Genomic DNA, 24,175 nt, shown 5'->3' with positions numbered 1-24,175 from the left:
TACATTTAGAAGAAAAAGTTCAAACATGCATTTTTTAAAAAAAAATTATATATAAACATATATAAATATATATTTATGTGTACATTATTTTATACACACATATAATTTATGTTTTATATATATATATTTGTTTCCAGGAGACACAAAGTTGATCTTGTGATTATTTTTTCAACCTTCCATGAATTTTATCTATGGATCTTAAGTCACTTTGGTAAACATTCATTCATTTTTTTCTATTTTCAAGCAAAAAAGATGAGACATTGCCTTGAAATAGGTATGTAAATACAAAGAACGTATAAATCTTTACATAAATCAATGCAATCCAGAGGATCATAATCCCAGATCTACAAGCTGAGGTGAGCATTAGTCAATTAAGTCTGGTTTTAAGTAAAATGAAACTGAACTAGGTTTGGATTTAATGATCTGAGGTTTGGTTTCAGCTCTCCACCCATGGACTTGATCGAGTTTACTTATTCACCAAACCTGTTTTGGCAGAATGATTATAGGAAATGCTATTTCTTCCACTTTGTGAGAATTAAGTTAGAGAAGAAAAATCTCAGCTGCTTGAGGAAAGATGGAATATGAGTGAAAAGTCCTGGAGTCTCTATCCCAGGTCTTTGATTGACCGACTCTTTATCCCAATTGAACCCTTTTATGGAAGGAATAGCTTTTTACCTACTCATTTTCCAGACTCATGGCCTTTGGGTCACCTCAATTACTTCTCCCAATCAGCAGCAACATTAATTAGAAGTATAAATATTAGTACTCCTAGTAAGATAGGTTTAAATGATTATTATATAAGAGTTATGCTGAAAGAGACTCTCAGCACAATCTCGTCAAGTTAGTTTTGTGGGTATTTCATTCATTCTAAGGAATTTGAGGATGCTGTCCTCTCCCCAGAGTGCAGCAGATACAAGATTTAAAATTGCCGTTCCTGCTCCAGTTCCACCTAAAAGAAAGGCAGCAATTCAGAGTCAGCTCTGAGAGAAGCTCAGAGGGAACTGCTGTTGGGGTGTTAATAGAACAAAAGAAGAGCAAAATAGAAAATCAAGAAGAGATAAGGAAGGAAAGGTTTCCCGTTTCCTTTCCAAAGTGACTGAAGGACAACTTTATGGATGGAGAGATGACCAGATGCAATTAAGTTAAATCACTTGCTTCTTGAGGCAGTTAAACTTTCGGTATGTGCTTACCTAACACAAGACTTCCTTCCTGTCAAGGCATTAGATCTTTCCAAGCTAATATGATGGGGCATAGCTTAGTTCTTAAAAGGTTTTTTGCAAAGAAATGGATTTTTTTCCTCTAATATACAATAAAGAAAGGTGCTCTGCAATAAGCGAGGGCTGGAAGGAGGCAGGAAACTGATTATCACCTTCTTTGTCCTTCTGTTCACATTACTGTGTGGTCCCTCTTCAGATGGTTACTGAGGGCATTTTTGGAGATGCTTAGGACTTCAGAGTAAAAAGATGGAGAAAAGGCATTTTTCTCTGAGGTTCCTTTCCATTAAAACATCACATGGCTCTATCATAGGACATTCTAAAGAATAGGGGGTAAGACATGTAGTCTTATAGAAATGTTTCTTTTTCTTCCTTCCTGAACATTTTAATTCATGTTAATGTTACTCACAAAGACATGGCATAGATTTATTATTTTCAAAATATATACAAGCTCTATATTTTTTTTTCAGAAAATAAGCAACACTTCTAGTTGATTTTGTTGTTTGAAATTAAATGTTGACTTTACTGTCAACATAGTATCAACTCCCACTTCTTCAGTTTCTCTGCAATTTGGATTCATATTTTCCCAGGCATTTCAAAAAACAGAAAACTAAATCACAGTTCACATTACCAAAATATATGTATTTTCTTTTGTGGTGGTTAAAGTGTTATGGCTTTACTGGAAAACCTGGGCTCCAATCCTAGCTCCAATTTTTGATGTGAGAAATAATATAGATATTTCTAAACACCAAGCTTCCCATTGGCAAAGAATAAGAAACAACTCATATTTATTTGTTCATTCATCCTTGCATCAAATATTGCTAGAATCCATACCATTTTCTCAATGCTGTCCTAGATAGCAGGGGTTAAAAAGATAAAAACAAAAGAGTTCCAATTCCTAGCCTTAGGGAGGTTGCCATTATAAGGATTAAAGGAAACATAAATTTAAAAGCATTAAACTTACAAAAATGATGATTTCAGGTATTATCACTGAGGATATTAGTATTATTATGTCACATAGAACAATCTTGATGGAGGTTATACTTTTAGGAGATTTTAAGATTACCATTAAAGAAAAAAAAATGGGATTGGTGGTTATGTCTCAACAGTTGCCTAGAACGTGTGAAGCACTGGGTTGAATCCACATCTGTGTGTGTGTGTGTGTGTGTGTGTGTGTATGTGTGTGCATGTGTGTGCACACTTTCAATTTGCTTTGAGGTCATGTGTAGTTCTCCCCTACCGAATTGCTATTAGAAAAATCAAAAAGTATTTGTATGCATCATATTAAATTATGATGGGACCATTTGGGCTTTTAAAAATTAATGCAATAAGATGTGAAAATACAAGTTATACCGATCAAGAAAGGAGATAGAAAAACAGCTTTGTTCACAGGTGACATGATTCTTTATATGAAAAATCCAGATGGAGTATGGGGAAAACTCTCCTTGAACTAATAATGTGATGATAGCAAGTCAATATAGAAAAGGTTAATATAGAAAAGTCAATTGCTTTCCTATATACTAGCAATAAACAAATAGAGTTTGCAATTAACATAAAACTATTTATATATGAAATACTTAGGTAACAATCAAACTCTATGTATATAATATTTATATGAGGAAAACCAAAACTGATGAAAGCAAGCAAACCAGAACTAAATAAGTGGAAATAGTCCATGTTCATGGATAGGAACACTCCATATTGTAAAGATGTCAGATCCTCTCAACTTATAGATTCAATACTATCACAATTAAAATAACTGCAAGTTATTTTGCATATATTAACAAATTAATTCTAAAAGTTTATATGTGGAGAGGCTAACCAATATAATAATGAAGGAGCAAAACAAAGTTGAAGAATTGATATTACCCAACTTAAAATATTTACTATATAGTACAGTAACCAAGATAACTTTTTTTAAATCAGTGAGAAAATAGACAAATAGACTTACATTAATATTGTCAACTAATCTTTGACAAAAAAAAGGTAATGAGAAAACATTCTTTTCAAAAAATGGTATTGGAATAACTGAACATGCAAAAAAAAACACAGACATACATTACTCCTCCACAGCACCCACATCCCGCTCCCCCCCCCAAAAAAAAATCCTCAAGAGTAAGTTCTGGTGTTCCAGTGCATAGTAGAGCAAACAGTTAAAAATAATATATAATTTATTTCAAAATAGGTATGACAGAATTTGAATGGTTTTACCACAAAGAAAGATAAATGTTTAGGGTGATGGACATGCTAATTAATCTGAACATCATTACACAAAGTACACATGAATAGAAACAATATATTGTATTCCACAAATATGTATAATTGTTAGGTGTCAATCAAAATATTTTTTAAAGTCTATTTTAAATGAGAGAGGGAGAGAGGGGAGAGGAGAGAAAGAAATAATGCCACATAAGAAAATATACCTCCTTCTCTTCTGCCCGTTATGCATCAGATTGCTTAGTCATTTCTTATCCATGAAGGAAGGTTTAGAATTGGGGGTAGCAGAGCACAAAAATGGGAAGCACTTGGGGCCTTCATGAGCTGGTGAATTAACCCTGGAGCCATCCTGCCTTTAGACCTCTGTATTGTTATAGTTTATGCAACAGAGAAACCCTAGATATTTGCTATGACCATCATAATGTATCAGTGGTTGGGGAGGGGATACCTGAAAAGATGAATATGGGCAAGGAAAATACAGAGTAATAAATGACACCAGACTGAAAAATTCTGGTCCATTCAACATCATATTTACAGGAATAATTAACTGAAGGTTTCTGATAACTAGACTTTAAGATATTCTTAAAAATGGAATACTTTGTTTCCTTCTTGCTGTTGCTTCTGTATGGATCCTTAAAGCCTGACAAAAAATACCTAAAAATGAAATCATCTGTATCCAATACCCAAAATAAATACAAATAGCATCTGTATAAAAGTTTATGTGCCAGTTATCTAAAAACATAGTATGCTGGATACATATTAAAAATAAAAACATATCTGGCAGCTTCTACAGTTATCTTTTCCACATTTTTATTTGTCCTTTGTCAGTTCATCTCAGCAAATATTGAGTTCATTCAGCACTTTACTGGTGACCAGTCAAGATTCCAGGCACTGCTACATTTCAGAAACATACTTAAGGTATGTTTCTGATTTTACAGGATTTTACAAAGGCAAACAGCCTAGAAAATTCATTATCTAGCAGCCAGAATCACCACTTGCCTCTGATTTTGGAGAACCCATGCAACTATCTCACACAGGTCCAGAAATCTGAGGGTTAAAGATTTTGTGAACACAAACCCTGGTTTTGTATTCCGCGAAGATGGATATAATCACAGCCATAAATTGACCAGTTATGCATAAAGCTACAGTGACAAACAAGGCCACAAGCCATCACAGGTCCCTGAAATTACTGATGTACTTCCAAAACACCAGTAAGTGAAAGAGCAGGTGGCCCTCGCCCTGTGGGCTGCAGTTCTAAATCTTTCCAGTGGACTGGGAAATAAGCACTTCACCATTTAACAGGAGCAGAGGAAGTCACTTCATCATTGACCTGTCGAATGAACTGCTGACACAAGAAACTTTTCCCCACTTAAAAGAATCACAAGTACCAAGTGGCTGCCTAACACTTGGAAAATGTATTTTTTTTGCCCATGCTAACCATCTTATTTGAAAATGAAGGCCAGTTCCCTTTGAAGAACTTTGGATGCACTTCACATTTGAACTCCCACAGTCCATGAATCCCGCCCGTAGAGGTAAACCTTGGGTGAATCTGTCAATGGCATATAAATTTATTTATAACTATAGCTGTGCATCTATTATCTACTATATGACTCAAAATGCCAACTGTCTGGTAGCTGAATAGCAATTCACTGGATACCATTTTCAAAAAATGTTAGGTCAAGCCTGCATTGATTACACGAGATCTTGTGGCTTAGGATTAGAAAAGAAGAAAGAGAAAACCCAGAATCATCCTGTCAGTTATCAAGTAAAGCTATAAATTGCTCCCAGAATTAACTCATATCATTTATGGTTTTTTAAAAAAAATAACTCAATATGTATGTTTAAAGTTCTCCTGGAAGGACAAATTGGCTAAAAGGATGGGATACACTGAAACAGCTCAATTAATCCTCAATTATACGACTAAGGAAAAAAAGAATTAGAGTCTCTACAATTTTGGAAAGATACTAAATATGAAAATATTTCCTATTTTCATGCCAATACCAAACATAAGGAGGACAGAAAATTAACAGTGAATGCCCACTGTGAATCTGTTGCTTTGCCCTCTTTCATCTTCAGAGCCATCTTATAGTCTTATCTTCTCGACTGTACAAGAATCTGAGACTCACAGAAGTTTAAAAAAGAAACGTGTTCAAAATTGCACAATAAGTGCTACATCCTAATCCAAGTCCCTTTGTCCATTTCATGAAGATGGACCAAACGGTAACCTGAAAATAACTCCTCTCTCCTCTGAATTGGAACTATGGAGTAGGTGAAAAACTGAAGCACGGGTCATGATAATTTTATTGAGGAATCATCCAAAGATTTGAAAAGATTATTCCCTCAACACTCTAGGATAGATATCTGGCTTTAATATATCCCCCCCACCCCTGACTCAAATACCCAACCAAAGGTGGTTCAGCTCTTGTCATATAAAAACAAACAAAAACTGGAAGTCAAGTCAACTCTCATCAGCAGCAAATCACTCTTGTGCTGCCCTGAGAAGTAGGGAGCTGGAGCCCTACTTTTACACATGCTGCTAGCTCCGATAAGCACAGCTGGGCTGAGGAGACCTCTTTTCCTAAATTCCGTTGCCAAGTTGAATTTTATGATCTTTACTGGCAGATGATCAAATGCAAACTCTTAACTTACAGCCAAGTTATCTTACAGCAGCTGTTGGAAGAAATCATTTAGAATGCAAATCTGGTCCTTAATCTATGGGAAAACGGTTGCAGTGATGGATGGCTTTTGAAGCAACAGTTCACAAATGACACCCCTGATGCCCTCTAGGATTATGGAGGAAGAAAAACTTAGCTGCCAGTTGTGTTTACTTTCTTTGGAGCAACTGCCCCTGTTAGGGGTATTGATGACCCCCAGAAAGACGGTCTAGGTATTTAAATCTTCCTCAACTTTCCTTTTTTAAGTAAGTGAAATTGATATCAGACAGATATGAAGGCTATGTTTCAGGTGATTCCTTCTTAGTATCTGGGTTCACAATGACTCTCAATTCTCTGAAGCACTTTGCAATGGGATATAATAACCTACGTAAACCCCTTGGTGCTGTCAGGGAAGAAGCACCTAAGAATTCATTGAATCATTCAACACCTTTGATCTTCCTCTCTTCAGTTCAATGAAATATCACTCCTGGTTATTAGGAAGTTGTTTTCTGAAGAAACCTGGGCTTTGAGCAGTATCTTTGAAGCCTTCATCTCATGATAACTGCCATAGTTATACGCAATAGAAAAGTGTTTCTGTCTGTTTTGTTAGGCATGGTGAATTTCAAATAGATTAAGAAATTATCAGAACAAGCATAAGAAGAAATTACTCTCGTGAGTAAAAGATTAGAGAAGGGAAGTTATAAATGCTTGGAGACTTTTTCATCTTGGTTTTATATACAGCAGAGGAAAACTTGTAGTCTTAATGATTTAACTTTGAATATTAGTCTGGAAGGTCTAACATGAGGCCACTTTTCTGCCTGTATTACTGAGTCAACAAGTACAAAGGAAAAACAAGATGGCGCCACCAATCATGCTTACTTCTACGTTCTGCTCTCCTCTGACCCAGCCTCATCAAAGGCCATTCCCAGTTTCCTTAAACACACAACTGCCTTTATCACTAAGCTACATGAATATGTGGCAGAGATGGTAAGGCTTCAGTTAGGACAAGGGCAATATCCTGGATTCCTCAAAATCTCAGCTACTATCAGAAGAATGCTGTTTCTTCTGAAATAGAGCAGGTTTTGGAAGAGCAAGACAGTAGCGTGAACTTTCAATATTTTAAGTTTGAGGTATCTATCAGCTAACCAAGTAAAGACACTAACCAAGTAAAGATCAGGGAAATGACTGAGTATGCAGTTGGGGGAGAAGTTTCAGCTGAAAATACAAACGTGGAAGTTATCTGGATACCCATATTGATAACTTATCCCTGTCCGAACCCAACTCCAGATAACGAAGCATTTCTTCTGCAAACCAGAGTTGAGATCTCTTTTTTTCAGAGCACACATCCCTTCATGAGATATATAAGTTTCATTCTTTTAACATTCTTTAATGCCTTATGTTGTTTAAAAACAAAAGAAACTCTTCTGTACATGAAATAACTTTTGGTGGAATGTGTGCTTCAGACTATTAAACCTTCAAAATTGAGGTTGCAATTCTTGGCATTTTTCAATTTAAAGACTGGCAATTTGTTTCAAGTTAGAAGAGATGGCAGGGTCAAACTTTTAGTGACAAGATCCCACTATAAACTTGTCACTCCCAAAATCTGCTACAAATTTTCAGGCAACACGTAACATGCTAATGGAGTTGCAATGTGAACCAAACATCTCCAGAGGAAAAAGCTGCAAGAGGGAAAAAGAGGAGAGAGTCTTCCAAGTTATCTATTTAAAATAAAGACCTGTCATTTCATATCAAACTGTCTATAAAACTTTGTAATAAAATTTCAGCCAGTCTGAGTGTTTTTAAAATGAGAATTACAGTGTTTCTTTTTAAAAATTTGTTCTAATTATACATGATAGAATGTATTTAAATTTATTTTTATTTTTAGTTGTAGATGGACACAATACCTTTATTTTATTTATTTGCTTTTATGTGGTACTGAGGATTGAACCCAGTGCCTCACACCTGCTAGGCAAGTGCTCTACCACTGAGCTACAAACCCAGCCCTGATAGAATGTATTTTGACATATTATACATACATGGAATATAACTTCTCATTTTTTGTGGTTGTATATGATGAAGAATTACACTGGTCATGTAGTCATACATGCACATAGGATAGTAACGTCTGATTCATTCTACTATCTTTCCTGAGTGTTTTATAAATATAGAAACACTGCCACTTTTGTTCGGCTGATTTCCAAAGCTCAGTATTAAGATGCATACTTTGGCTATTGTTTACAAGTGTAAGAACCACACTCTAGACTAACTGATAAGTTCTTATGGCAAACCACTTCATTTGCCTCTCGGGGTTGAAAGAGAACCATTCTGTCTTGAGAAGAGCCAGGCAACTGACTGTTAATGAGGATCAACTGGAGTGGGTGCAACAGGGTATTCTAGTTATTTTTTAAACCGGCATAATGACAAAGGCACCACATGACCAAACTGATCAACTCTGATCCTGGGAAGATTCAAGACCATGAAGATATCAATGAACCCATCTGAGCTTTTAGCCTAGCTTTTCTAAACACTGGAACATACTGCTGTATGGTTTATTCATTTCTATAAAAATTGCTTTCTCATCAAATGTCACAATTTGCCTTAGTTTTGTTGCATAGATTGAAGAACCAATAATGTCTAAACACCACTGCTGAACGAAAACAAAGAACTCTTTGTTGTTGACCTATTTATTTTACTTGAAAATAGGAATATATAACTTCCATAGAAGTACAACCATAAAAGTAATGTTAGGTTTTTATAATTAAGCCTTTTAATGGAAAAACACATGATTTCTAATCAAATCTACATTATTCTGTAATTTCAGGTTATGCTGTTTTCTTTATACTCTGCACTTTAAGTGCTAAAATATCTTTCATGTTTTTCTAAATTATTGTTTCAGATTTTGTAAAGTAATAAAAATACCACAAAATACAAGACAGAAAAAGAGGATCTTAATGGACTATACAAAGGACATATGAAAGGTTTTTAATTATAATTTATTTTAAATACATTGTGAAAGTAATAAATATTTAACATTAATAATGTTTTATCCTTGCTTTTGTAACTACTCTGAAAGTGCTACTGCTTTAACATGAATAGGCTTAGAGAAATAGGAAATATTTTTACTATATGTAACATATATTACAGTGTGAGAGCAGTGCAGACTTTGAGCGACTGGTTTTAAAATATTTACTTCTCAATGTCTCTTAAAACCATGAAGATAGCTAGTTAGTGTTACTTAAAATAAAATGAAAATTAAAGATAAATATTCCCTTGCCCGAGCCAAAACATAAAACAGAAACCTAACTTAAGAAACCATTAAAAATCAACAAAATCAGACTTGCAAACAGTCTAGTGAAACATACGCTAAACTGTTTTTACCCAAGCACTGAATATTCATTGAATTATAATTCATGAGATTTTAAATTTCTACAGTATCTGCATTAACGACTGGGAAAAGTTAATGTGATAATAAAGATAAAATAGATTATAAGCTACTCTTTTGAATTAAGAAGGCAACAGCAGAATAATAACAATACAGTATAAATAATGAAGCAAACTGTGAGGGCTATTTTGGGAGAATATTTTAAATGAGAGAAGACAGAATCAAAGATAGACATGACAACTCAATGAGACCCAAATGTAAATGATAAGACCATGGACAAAAGCCTTGAAGGAAAATGCTTTTCCCATCGAGGGATGATTTGTACTGGCCTCCAGGTGTAATATTATGTGCACTGATGAGCTGATCAACAGAACAGAACTTCTACCCAGCTGTAATCAAGAGTGATTGATGGTTGGGACAAAAAAGTTGATTATCATGACAAGTTCACTGATGCAGAGAAAATAAGCTCTGCTTGGAAAATGAATAAAACCTGTTCAGAGAATACCTTCTGAAACCTTATTTATAAAAGAGTCTAGAAGGTTAAAAGTTGTGCAGATCGACCTGATACACTGATAAAGCCGATAAGAACAAATTTACCATACATCCATCTCCACAGATTTCCTATGTAAGGAATTTAAACGCTCATCTATGCCCAATAAAGAGTAACCACATAGGTGCAATGGTATGTATGTGATTATGAAAAGATCTCTCCGCTTCTCAAAAGATCACTGAAAATCACACATGGACACAGAGAATTGAATTTCCATAGCATATGAGGCTTCTGTTTGCCCTCCTTGGTTTCCTCCCCAAACGATCGCAACCTTTACTGCTATCAGATTCAATTTATATCCACACATAGATTTGGACTGAAATAACAGTTCCTAGAGGCAGTATTTTGCATTGAAAATAAGGTTTGGCAGGCTTCACAAAGGTGAATCTGGGCCAGAATGTTGAGTGTAAATACAGCATTCTAAAATCACACCTAGATTAAGCAAAGACCCTAGAAAATGAAGGAATACATGTATTTTTTTTTTTTTTTGGTCTGGTTCTAAAGCCATACAAGAAATCCTGGCAATGTAATCCACATGTAGTGTGCAATTTATAGCATGCCTGGTACAATTTCATTCTCGTTAAGCCCAGGATCAATCCAAATCACCACTCCTAAACCAATCACCATAAGAAGGTGAAGGAGGTTAAATAAAGGGATAGGTTAATTTAATCTATATAGAGATTTTTGGCCATGTGGATACTTGGAAAGGGTACAGGCATTTTATCACAATTACTCTAGTTAATTAATACAGAGGAGAACATTCAACAGAAGAGAGACAATACAGAATAGCCAACTGTTAGGAAGGGAAGAACATAAATGACCACAAAATCAACATGACACAAGAGCAGACACTGACATTAGTTGCCTTTTTCTCAAATCCCTTTGCTCCTCTGCACAGGAATAAATCCTTCCATTGTCCTCATTTTCAGGGCTATGGTGAAACTGGCAATTTACAGAATGCTGAAATAAATTATAAGTGAAATATAACAAAAAGGGAAAAAAGAGGCTTCATACACTGATGATAATTAATGCAAAGAGATGAGGAAAGTTTATCCTTGTGACTTCCAGTTACTGGTGACCAATAATCCAGTTTTACTTTTGGTCTCTGTATGTTTTGCTAGTGTCCAGTAATTCTTCGAGAAATGCTTCTAGAAATGCGTATGGTTGTCAAAAAAGATACAAAATGACATAGTAAACTTTTAGGAGATATGTATCAACAAAGAATTCCTTCACAACTGGGATACATCAAGAATTTTATCTCCTGGGTTAATAAAGACTCGATCTGCCAGTCAGTGATGCATTTGCTGACACACCCTGAAAATCTAAGTACAGTCATAAGGTTAAAGTCTGGGATGTTTGGCTAAAGCGAATCCCCACCTCCCAAAAAATAACCTAAGATTCAGAGGTTGCTACGAAGAAAGCTTTCAGAGTTGTAAAGAATCAATTTACAGTCCATACTCAAAATCTTCCTCATTTCCATTTCAAGATGGGTTTTTTTTTTTCACATTTAGGTTTCAGGGAATCAGTTCTTAAGATGTGAATTCTGACTTTCAGAGGGATAAAGCATCAAGGAAAAGGAAACCTAAGCTTCATTTTTATCAAAATGTGGCAATTATTTTAAACGCTTCTCAGTGAAGCTGAAACAGATCATTTTAGAGATTCTTGTTTCTACCTTCATTTTCTTGTCACAGCAATAAGAAAAAATGTTTCTAGTCTGAAGCGCTTCATTCATTTACCCACTCAGCAGTTACTGAGTGATATAGCTAAGCCTTGTGGAGAATTCCCAGGGACAACTTTCAGGACCCAGACAACTTTGAGTGCACATTAGAAACATACTTGGTGCTTCACTACTACCTTCTGTTTTCCCCATCTTCTTAAACTCCTGCAGGCAGCAACAAAGACTCTCTCCTGCTCCTTTCAGTAATTTTCAATTTTGAAATGTTTATATATTTCAGCAGCAATTGACGCCTGTACTAATGGTATTCACCCTTGAGTAATTTCTATAGTGCATGCAGAACACAAGTGGCCAACTGTCTCGGTTGAAAATTATCAGCTGATGTCAATGCAGGCGTCAAATTTCCTCTAAGGCATGCCACCTGATATGACAAATGAAAGCTCTAGGCTGGGTCTTAGCTCTAGCCCTGTTTCTTGTCCGTGGCTGTTTCAGCAGCCTAGTGACCTTGAAATGGTAAACAAAATATGATGGTCTTTGGTTTCTCCATCTGTAAAATCTAAAATGAACAGAAAGACATCTCTCTGCACTATTTTAAAATAGCTCTTTGACTTGCTCACATTACTCCGTAGAAATACACGTGTCCCTTTGCTTACTAGGGGTCTGTATACATCCACTACTTATGTGTACTCTCAGCATTCCTAGCATTTGAAGTCCGATTTTCAATGTCTAAGAGAGGTTAATAGAAAAATAAATTGTATGATTTTGTTTTTTCTTTGAGAATAAGGAAAAGAAACTTAGAGAAATACAGATGCATGTAGTGCTCTTTTCTCACTCTCTTCCCCTTTCTTCAATCTCCAGATGAAACTCCAGAGTAGTAATTCCTGATTCAGAGATTCCTGAAATATCCCAATATTTAGAGTTTTATTTTTAAAAATCCTGCCAAATAAGCACACTATTTTTATAGATACCTATGTTCTTGGCTTGGCTTATATTTTCCCCTGAAATCTTTTAATAGCCAGATCCAATCTTTCTTACTTGATCACTTCTGCTCAAATTTTGTTTTCTGAGGCTTTCTGATAAAACTGTTGTTGGTTCTGCTCAAGAAGTGGAAGCTAGTACAAATGCATAGTCAGAGGTTAAGGTCTTCAAAAGAGAACTCCTAGTCACGTGACTCAAACATCCATAGCCTAAGGTGCTTCAGCACAGTCTCCTAAGCTGGCCCCGACATGGGACGGGAGCCGAACAGCCTCAGAATCTCAGATGTGTTCTTTTTTTTGTTGTTGTTTTGTTGTTTATTTTGTTTTGATTTGTTTTGTTTTTGGATTCAGGGATTGAACCCAGGAGTGCTCAAACACTGAGCTACATCGCCAGCCCATTATTTATTTATTTTTTTTAATTTTTTTTTTTTATTGTTGGTCGTTCAAAACATTACATAGTTCTTAATACATCATATTTCACAGTTTGATTCAAGCGGGTTATGAACTCCCAACTTTACCCCGTATACAGATTGCTGTACCCCATCAGTTACCCTTCCATTGATTGACATATTGCCGTTCTAGTGTCTGATGTATTCTGCTGTCTATCCTATTCTCTACTATCCCCCCTCCCCTCCCTTCCCCTCCCCTCCCCTTTTCTCTCTCTACCCCTTCTACTGTAAATCATTTCTTCCATTTATATTATCTTGTCTTACCCCTCCTTTCCTCTTATATATCAACATTAAACAGGGACGAAAGGTGGGAGGGAAAGGGAGTGAGAAGGGAAATCGCATGGAAATGGAAGGCGATCCTCAGATGTGTTCTTATCTCAAGAAAATGAATGGGCCTGCCAAAGACTTGCTTCTGAGGAGAAAAAGGCACTTAGTGGGAAGGCCATGATGTCCAGGCTGGACTTCCCAATAACTGAGTCCTGAAAACCAACAGAGGATACTCTTTTATAAAAGAGACGTTTCAAAAATGCCTCAAAATTCAATTTACAAATGGGTTCCTCGGAAGATCTTTTGGGAAATAGCAATACCAATAGTGGACTTAAAGATGCTGAGAGTTTTTTTTTAATAGATGCAGCTTTCCCAGGGACAATTTGTCCCTATATACTTTTAAAAGTAAAGACATACCAGGAATGAGTATTTCATATCAACGGAAAAGCATACTAAATACAAACACATTAAATATGGAGTAGGTCCCTTGAAATGTTTTTAAAAAGTGAACAAGAGAGATATTTCCAAACGTTGATGTTTCTTAAAAATTTAATACTGAAAGAAAAAAAATAATAACTAAGGTTATTTTGCTCAATATAAATGACCTTTTATACTTATTTACTACATAGTTTATAATCTGATAGTCTACATGTCCAATTTATTTAATTCTTATAGTATCACTGAAAGGTATAGATAGTCATTCTAAATTAAAAGATTGTGGAACCAATAAGTTCAAAGAAGAGCCCAGAGACACACAACCAACGGGAAGGCAGCTCTGGGCAATAAACTGTCCAATCCTGATGGATGATTTGCCTACCAGGTGTGGGATTATGTGCACATCCTACATGCACACATTTTTAGGAATCTTTCATCAGGATATTAAATAAAATGTGAGGATAAAAATGTGCTATCATGGGCAGACACTGACAGATATGGGGGAAAATATTCAAGAAACTGCAACACATCTTAAAAACAGAATTTATAATTTGAGGGGGGGGAAAACATGCAATTTAAAAACTATAATAAGATTACCAAGTTCCTTTTTTATGAAATTCAAGCATGCTCATAAAGGAAATTTGAAATTAAAAGTAGGAAGATGAAAGAGAAAAGTTCTTTGACTTTAAATAAACACCAGTAGTTTTTGGTTTTGTCCCATTTAAGTTGCATTTTCTTTAAATATCAGCCCCACAAATAATAGTGATTTAAGTATTAAAAGACGTCTTAAGACATTATTATAAGAAAGTTTAATTCTCTGATTTGGTCATTTGAAAAGAAAAAAAACATGCTACCAGAATCTCTATTCCAAATCAACTACTTGGTTAAGATGTTATAAACGAAGAGGTGTGAATTAAATTTATATACATTGCTTATTTTCACTATCTTTCCGAGTTCAAAACTGTAGAACAATAATGATTTATAGTTTATAATATCATTGGAAAATTAATTATATTGGTGATTATTCCAAAGATCTCCTTTTAGAAGGGTCAGAGGCTAGAAGTGACGTTCTCTTTTAACAAGGATTTTTTTTCCCCCTTCTGGTTTATCAAATAGTTCCCAGAAGAAATCAATGCTTGATAATCCTCAGTTGCAAAAGGATATCTCATTACTGTATTATGTAGTTCAATAATCTGAATTGATATTTATTTTTTAATTATAGATGGACACAATACCTTTATATATTTTTATCAAACCCAGTGCCTCATACGTGCAAGACTAGCACTCTATCACTGAGCCACAACCCCAGCCCCTGAATTCATATTTAAACTTTCAACATGTTTATGCTTGAATTGTGAGTGTGACTGAATATGAGTGAATCATTTGAGAGGACACAGGACACCTTGCAAGGAAGGGTTAGCCAATGAATTGTTTTCCGGTAACAGCTCTGACTTCATCCACTTAGTTCCACAAGGGAAGAAGCCCTCAAAGCCTCTCTCCAGGACGGTCTGACTCAGTAGGAAAAACACAGATCTTCATCTAAGCCATTGTTGTAGCATCCTCTGGAAATCCAGAATGGATGTGCTTCCTACTTTGACCAAAAGAGCCATAAATAATGAAGAAATGAACTACCCTTGTCCGGCCAGCTACTGGCCACATGGCCATCTCAACTTGTGCAGGTGAAATTAGCAAAAGGTCCCTTTTGCCTCTAAAATATTATCAAATTCTGGAGGTTAAAAGCAGATGCTAGAATTTTATATTCCTTTGTTTGGAGCCTAAGATCTTACTTCATTCATACCCTACAAAAACATCATTAAACATTCGTTCTCTGTATTTCACTAATTATTCACATCCACGATGGCCTTGCTGTAAGTTGTCCTTCAAAGGCAAACTTAATAACACAGTAACACGCTTATGTTAAGACGCTGATAGAATAATTGGAAAAATTACAATTTTTCAGTCTTTAATTGAAAGGCTTTTTTCTTTTTTTTTCAAAACCCAGGGTATCTTTCCAATGAAAATTGGAAAAAAAAAATTGATTCAAGAAAAAGCCTGTATCAGAAGGCAATCTGATTTGAATTCATTAAATATAAATTATAACATTTCAAAAGCTAATTGCAGGTTCCAAAGCGGAAACAGTACCACACAAGATACAGGTATGGCAAAATATAAACTACATGGTTTATAATATGAAGGGTTAAAAAATAAATAAGCCTGACACAATGGCACATGCCTATAATCCTGGCAGCTTGGGAGGATTGTGAATTCAAAGCCAGGGCTCAGTAACTTAACGAGGCCCTAAGCAACTCAGGGATGCACTGTCTCTACATAAAATGTAAAAAGTTTGAACCCTGGGGTACTTAGCCCAGTGGCTAAGTGGCTCAGTGGCTAAGTACCCCAGGGTTCAAACTCCAACACCAAAATAAATAAATAAATATTTAGAGGAAAAGGAAACTGAATTTTCATGATCTCAAAATGAAAAGAACTGTAGGCTATTATTTTCATTGGAAGGGGAAGAAGATTTGAAATGTAAAAAATTCATAAGGCAAAACATATTCCTATGTGATAGAGGATTAAACCAAGCATACAAGTAAAATAGACTTGTTATTTTTTTTCCAGACCAATTCTAAGTTTAAAAATGGAAAAAAGACAACAAAATCCAGATTTACCTGGAAAAAGGCACTTGTATTGAGATTAGAAAACTTCTTGGTATTAAAATAATCCAATATGATCTGTATGTCTATTTAGATTTTGATTTTCCTTTATAGAGGGATGACTTTCTTATATATGGATCAATTGATAAATGTAATTGGCCTTGGCATTAATATCATGCAATTGATATTTATTTATGGATATAACTGGCCAATAAGTAAACTAATCTATTATGTCCAGTTCATTAGTTCTTCTTAGTATATAATGATGATACCAGGGCATTTTTTAAGTCTCTAAGAGAGTTTCTACTCTTATATCTTAATTTCATAATAATCATGTCTTCTTTGCAAAACAGTTAAGATGCTGCTAGTCATTGAAAAAGTCAACATTGGTTCTTTTTACTAAAAAATAAATAGTGCCATAACTTTAAAAATTAGCACTCCATCGTGAATTTATACCCAAGGTTCAAGATAAAGAAAAACGGACAGATGATTAATTCATATATGTCCAGATTGTATAATATAGTTCAAAGAAACTGGACTGGGTAATTTCCAAATTACAAATTCAAGTGGTCATGACATTCCGTTCAAATCTAACTCAAACATCTAAATAAAATATCTGTGGCAGGCAGAATAATGACTTCCCCATCTACAAATAGGATATATTATAGGGTAAGGAGTGGGTTAGGTTAGCAGATCAAACTGGGGTTGCTAATCAGATGAATTTTAAATTGGAAAATTATCCTTAATCATCCAGGTGGGCCCAATTTGATCACAAAGGTCTGTAAATGTGGAAAATAGAGGCAGAAGTGTGAGAGGCACAATGATGACAGGTGAGGGTGGAATCTGCCATTGCTATCTTGGATATGGGAGGGCTTACAAGCCAAGGAGTGTATGTAGCCTCAGGAAGAAAAGAAAAGGTCCTGGATTCTCACCTAGACTCTCCAGAAGAAACAAACCCTGTCAACACCCTCATTTTATCACTGGGCTCTGTTTCAGACTTATCACCTCCAGAACTACAAGGTAATAAATTTGTGTTGTTTCAAGACACTGAGTAATGTGTTATAGCAGCGATACATAGCATAACTATGCAGTCAAGGGTCAAGGCTGTAATATATAACAGGGGTGTGTCCGTGTGCATTTTTGAAGGAATAATGACTCAAACTGATTAGTACAATCTCCTGAATACCTTGACCAGTCATTCCAGTGTTCTGATTAAAGGAAAATTTAGCCATATGCCAAAACAGACCCGAAAGCAAAATCATGAGAACAGAAACCAATTGTCTCTAATAAATACATTTCAAGCCCTATGCCACCTTGACATTTCATTAGCAAAAGAAGCTGCCACTCCTTATTTTCAAGGAAATAAGGTAAGAATATGTTTATATTTCTTATAACATTCTTGTTTATAATGTTCACTTATTATAAATAAAACTCATATGTTCAAATCCTAACCTCCAAGGTGATAATAATAGAAGGTGGGCTATTGAGGAAATGATTAGGTCACCAGGGCAGAACCCTCACAAATAAGATTGGTGCCTCTATAAATAGGCTCAAGAAAGCTCCTTTACCTCTCCACCATTTGAGAATATGGTGAAAAAAATGCACCATCTCTAACCAGGCAGCAGGCCCTTGCCAGACACCAATTGCCAGCACTTTCATGTTGGACCTACCTAAAACTGAGAAATAATTTCTGCAGTTTATAGTTGGTGATAACAGCCCAAATGGACTAAGACAGGTGCTATGGAAGCAATCTTCTCTTTTTAAAGCCAACAGCAGGAATGTTTTGATTGCACTAGTAGATCTGAGTAAGACAATAGCAATCCTTATATAGAATAAAATGTTCTCATAGAAGAAAGGAGCCACTTTTTAAATGCTACGTCTATTTCCTCTACCTGATTATCTCATACTCTATCTCATCACCTGAGCATCTAAAAGACCCATTTGGCTATGGAGATTAAATATTGGTAGGTTTAATATACTTCAGCATCCTGATCCATCTGGGCATCTCCACACTGTCTATCCACTTAGGGCAAGGTGACAGGGGATTCATTTTTAAAGCGTGGGGTCTTGCATTTGCCTATAGTCTGAATGGCACCCAACTCCCATTCCTTGCAGACTAACATTCCCTTGTCTCCTCTGCATTTCACAGAACCAACTGCACACCAAAGCAGGTTTTGGGGTACAAAGGTGGTCAGAAAGGTTTTCCATACTGGCCACAAGTAAAAAATTAGTATCACTGTGATGGACCCAGAATTCACCTGGTTCTTATCAAAAGGTGTGAATCTTAGCAAAATTGTTATCATCAAAATGATGTGAATAACTTGCAAATCATGGTGCCAGTTCATAGATGTTTCCCTTCTATCATGTTCTCTACTTACATTTTATTTTGGGGGGCTTTAGTGATTTGAGGTCTTTAGGACTCCCTGTTAAATTGCTAATATTCCTAGGATACTAACCATAGAGCTCTAAAAAATATAATCCAGAATGCAGAACTGACCTGGAATTGGGGGCCTCCATGGTAGGCTAACAGAGTTTACAAATAAAATCTTGGCCTTGAAATGTTTTGGTACCTATCTTATTTCTGAAGTGTAATCCATTGAACATGTCATTGGTCCAAAGTTTGACTATTCTCCTAAAACAAACCTATTATCTACATTTAGCATTCCAAAGCAAGTATATAAGACTGTTCATGTGTGATTTTTTCTACAGTCAACAACCAAATATAATGAACCCCCACATTAAGGCATATATGGAGTTAAATGTCATCTTTGGATTTTTGACACGCTCAGTTACTGGAGAAAAATGTTTAAAAAATATTTTCTCCTGGAAGATTAGAACTGCATAATACATTTCTTTTTTAGTGAATACTAAATGATAAACTTACATCGGAATTAAATCTCAACTGGCAAATGTTGCATGATATGATTTGCTTTCTTCGATGAGGAAGAGGAACCCCGAATGTATGATTTATTACAGCTTTCTGAATCGGGTCCATCTGTAATGAGAAAAATACAACAAATAGAAATAAAGCTAGTCAGTTCCATTGGAATGTTGCCTATTTTATTAAAGAGCCAATCTGTACAGCTTCCATCTACTGTTCACATTATAAAGACCATTTTTATTCTAAGAGAAGGCATTTCTATTTTCTTGGAAAAGAGATAACAATAAGCCTGAAGCTCAGTATGATAAGGAAATGAAAAATGTACCCATTAGAGTCTGCATACTAAGTGCTTTTCTCATTTAGGATTAAGAATTGTTGCAGTTACATAGTCCTTAAGTATAATTGAAGGTTTATCAAAACTAGAGTTCTTGCTAATGCCAGTAACCTATACCATTGCCCCTAAATGGACTTCAAAACAGACTTCATCAGTTGAGCAACTGTGAAATTAAATATACATTATTAGTCAACTTTAACCTTATGCTATGCTTGGAATCTTTTAGCCTCTAAACATATAGCATACAAATCTATTTTTCAAGAATTGACACATATGAAGTTGTTATTTAAGTCATTCAGCAATCATTTACTGACCATCTAATATATTCTGATACCCTATGAACTTATTTTGGTGGTTTAAAGAGCTTTGGTAAGATGTCTGTTCTCCCTCTCCATTCCATCCCAAGATAGGACAAGCAACAAGAAAACCGAATGTCAAAAATCCACTTCTGATAAAATTTAATGTCCATTCACTAAACTCTGTCTTAGGGTTCATGTGCAGGATTCTTAATAGTTACAGTCACATCAAAATTCTGACCTGCTTCTTAATTTTTATGCAACCTCTTTGATCCTCTCTTTTTCTTTTTTCTTATCGAGGTTGGTTACTGGGGATTGAACTCATGGTTGCTCTAACACTGAGCTACATCCCTACTTCTTTTTATTTTTTATTTTGAGACAGGGCCTTGCTATATTGCTTAGGCTGGGGCTCTAACTGGTGAACCTCCTGTTTCAGCTTCTCAAAGTTGTGATGAGGTGTAAATGTGATAATTCATGAAATTTACTTAACACAATCCATTCTTTGTGCATTAAAACATCAAGAGACGTTGACTACTATGTTTTATACATTGTAAGCCATGTGAAGTAAAAGGTTGCATCAGCCTCACAGTCCTATAGTCATTGTTGACAACCTACCCATTTCAAATATAGCCTAAAACATTTTAAAATTATTCCAATTCTGTCCATCTGTTCATCTGTCTATCTATTTATTTATCCCATGACTTCTGTTGAAACCTTACAAACTTAGAAACTTTCTATCAAATGCAAAGCTATGATAAGAGTCCTTACCAAGACTTGAGACAGCCCAGAAATGACTTGTCATACATTAAAAAGCAAAGAAGGTGTCTGAAAAAATGATGTCGAATATTTAGCTTGTGTTCCACATTAAGTTCATTAATTCCTCTAAATAGGACATCAATAAATTTCACTGGGTTTTGTGTATTTCCAGTCACTCGAACTAGTTGGCTCCCAGGCTCCCTCTAAGGGTAGGGAGAAAAAAGTTTCTGTCTCTTCTGTATTCCCAACTCCTCATTAGGCACTTTTGATGTACACTTCTAAACAACAGCAACAAAAAAAATAATAGCAGTCAGCATTTATTAAGTGCCTTCCAGGTGGGAAGCAGTTAGAGTGACCGAGAACTCCTGGGTCTGATCATTTGTATTGGCCACCTCCCCTTTGAATTTATCATCTCACGTCAATACTTGCCCAGATTCTAGACGAAACTCAGGCTGCCCCCTGTCATTTCTAGTCATTTCTAGTCACTTCCAGATATATGCAAATAATAGGATTCCCTCCTCACTTACTGCTGAATTCTACCATACTGTCTTCTGAATCAGTTGAAATTAGGTATACTTTAAATATTTTTATACATGATAAGATTTTCCAATATTAAGTGTACAAGCTGATGGGATATGATAAATGCCTTCAGTCACAAAACTTATCACAGAGAACATTTCCAGGTAATGAAAAAGTTCTCCCCTTCCACTCTGAGGTCAATCTGTCTTCTACTTGCAGCCCAAGGCCACTGGTAGGCTTGCTTGTCACTAGAGTTTTGTTTACTCCAAGTCTATATAAATGGCATCAAACAGTTTATGGTCACTGTGTCCAGCATCCTTCATTCGGTCTAATGCTTGTAAAGTTCGCCTGTGTTGTTGCGTGTCTCAGTAGTGGGTTTCTTTTTATTGCTGAATGGTATTCCCTGTGTACCAGTAGATCACAGTGTTTGTAGATTTTTCAGATGATGAGCATTTGGATATTTTGCATTAACTTCTATGATCTTTTCAAGTGTTTAACAAACTTGAAATCTAAACTCTCTTTTTAAATTCTGTTCAAGATTGTCATCTAAATTTTGAAAAATCGGTTTAAAATTACAGTATCCTTTTCCCTTAGCATGGGCCAGCTACAGGGAAACCTACTGCCAAGTTTCCCATCCCAGCCTCGCTTCCAAACTTTCCTCAACTCCACCTCATTCCTGTTTCCACCCAATAAAAATTAACAATGCACAAAGTGTGAGACAGTATACTGTTATGCAAGTGTGTAAATAGATGAGATGGTCTCAACAGCTCCCATCTCTGGGGTTTTTCTTAAACTATCTTTTACATGTCATCACAAGAACTTCTGCAACAACCTCAGAGATGATTAACCCTTCAGCCATTAGCAGAAGGAAAAATTAAAGGCAGAAAGAGGACACCATCTTGGAGGAAGATCTCATACGGTCCTGTTGGGTGTGTTCTGTGTACAAACAAGGCCCTTTTCTTTCAGAGGATAAGGTGAATCATGCCTAAAATTCATTAAGCAATATTAAAGCCTCATAATGATGCTTTGAAATATAAATGTACTGCAATATTTATATCAAAGATACACTCTGAAAATACCTATTGCCAAGTTTTATCATATATTGGTGAGCAGGGTATTATTTTGGTCTTTTGATAACACTGGGGAAGCTGTGTTTGCGACTATATTCAATCCAAATCTGTGTAGGAGGTATTTTGGAACTAGACACTTCATGCAAATGTGACATATTCTCTAGATTAAATTCTTTTGTTTGAATTGAATGATGCTCTGATCACGGTGGCTATAAAATCAGATTTCAAAATGCAAAGTGGTGTATTATTCTTTGGAGACAATTTTATTTCCCGGTATACTTAAGGGGGAAAAAAATAACACTTAACAGAATTATACTTTGAAGATGGATTTCACAAACTGCAACTACATCACCAAAAGTAATTATCTTTCATCATTTTAGAATCTAATGCAACAAGATTATAAAAGTTAACACCTTTATTAATAAGTAAACAATAATCTCTACTGTATGTGTTAATATATACACATATATAACAAATTACAATGAGTAATTATAAAGGTCTAAATACTAGTCATTGTTTAATACTGAATTAGATGATATCACATGCTATGCTAGTAAAAAAATTATCTATTATCCAATCTACAGATATACATACACAGCCATTTAGATCATTTAACTTAATGTTATAATTCTTTACCATTATAAACTTTCTGCTTAAAAGAAAGTCATATGTTGATTTTTCTCTCCACAAACCAATAGATCTGTTCTGTTAAAACAATAATCTCTCACAAATATGTGCATGTATTGTTATCAGGTTTTCTGCAAAATCAGCCTTAATAGAGGCCAGTATATGAGGGGTTCTTGGATCAAACAAGTTGAAGAAAATTAAAATACTTTCCCAGAGATTCACAGTGCACAACAATATTAAAATATGAGATACCCTAAAATAAAATTGCTTTAATTTAGCTTATAAAATAATATGTAGCCAATATATATATTAGTTTGCTCTTCAGTTTGTTTTAAAATTCAGCATGTTTTTTTTTCTATACAGGCAATTTAGAAAATAGTAACCTGTGAAAAAGAAAAGTCATTTAAAAAAAATGCAAATAAAAAATAAAGGCTTGGGTGTAAAGACACTAAAATTATAACATAGAAATCGGGATACATAGAAATCTTCAGCCACATTCTACTATAGTTTGAAACTGCATTAAAAGCTCAATAAATGGTAAAAAATCGATATGGTCTTTTATGACATATTTGTCTGATTTCCAAATTGGGATATTTTACAGGGTAGACTATCTGAATCCACATTCTACCTTCTCAAAACAAAAGCAAAGAATGGTACACTACTGATTGATATGCCTACCCAAACTCAAGACTATAATTCAATTTCAAACTCAGCCTATGGCCTTATTTAAAGCCAAAATGAATATGTTTTTCTTCATTTCAGGCTTAAGGACCTTTGCATTTCTATCAGAGGCTGAGGTTTTCACCACTTCTCCTCTGGGCATTCCGCTAAATGGATTTATAAATGAGCATGCAAGGGGCACGTCTCAGGGGCTCAGCTCCAGAGTTCCTTCTCCAAGGTTCCTGGTGCATTTTTGGAGAGGAGGTACCTTTACCCTGAGTTTGCACTTTCTGCTCTAGGAGACACCCTCTCTTTCTCTGTCCTATCATTATTGTGGTCTTGCAGTTTTTAAATCTAAGAATAAGAACTTAAATGCCAGGAAATTTAGAAATCCAGAATTGTAAAGGTTGTCTCTTCCAGTTGATATTTCTATATAATAATGGCTAGTACCAATAATTCTAAAGGTTACACTTACAGACACTTACTGTTTGATGTTTATAAGCATTACTTCTATTGTGACTGACTGAGGAGCTCTTTTTGTCTCTTACTGAATATCAC

General features: G+C 35.3%; 1 protein-coding gene across 4 annotated transcripts in view; it reads right to left on the bottom strand.

Moving 5' to 3' along the window:
- Positions 1–24,175, bottom strand: part of Znf385d (zinc finger protein 385D) — an 826,924-nt gene that overhangs the window by 97,075 nt on the left and 705,674 nt on the right. For all 4 annotated transcript variants that reach the window (XM_021731551.3, XM_078038304.1, XM_078038302.1 and 1 more), the window contains exon 4: positions 19,359–19,469. In XM_021731551.3, the coding sequence (XP_021587226.1) occupies positions 19,359–19,469 (111 nt within the window). The remainder of the gene's footprint in view (positions 1–19,358; positions 19,470–24,175) is intronic.

Source organism: Ictidomys tridecemlineatus, chromosome 2, assembly GCF_052094955.1.
Source record: "Ictidomys tridecemlineatus isolate mIctTri1 chromosome 2, mIctTri1.hap1, whole genome shotgun sequence".
Lineage (NCBI taxonomy): Eukaryota > Metazoa > Chordata > Mammalia > Rodentia > Sciuridae > Ictidomys > Ictidomys tridecemlineatus.
Note: the sequence above shows the minus strand (reverse complement) of the source record. Positions and strands in the feature narration are given on the sequence as shown.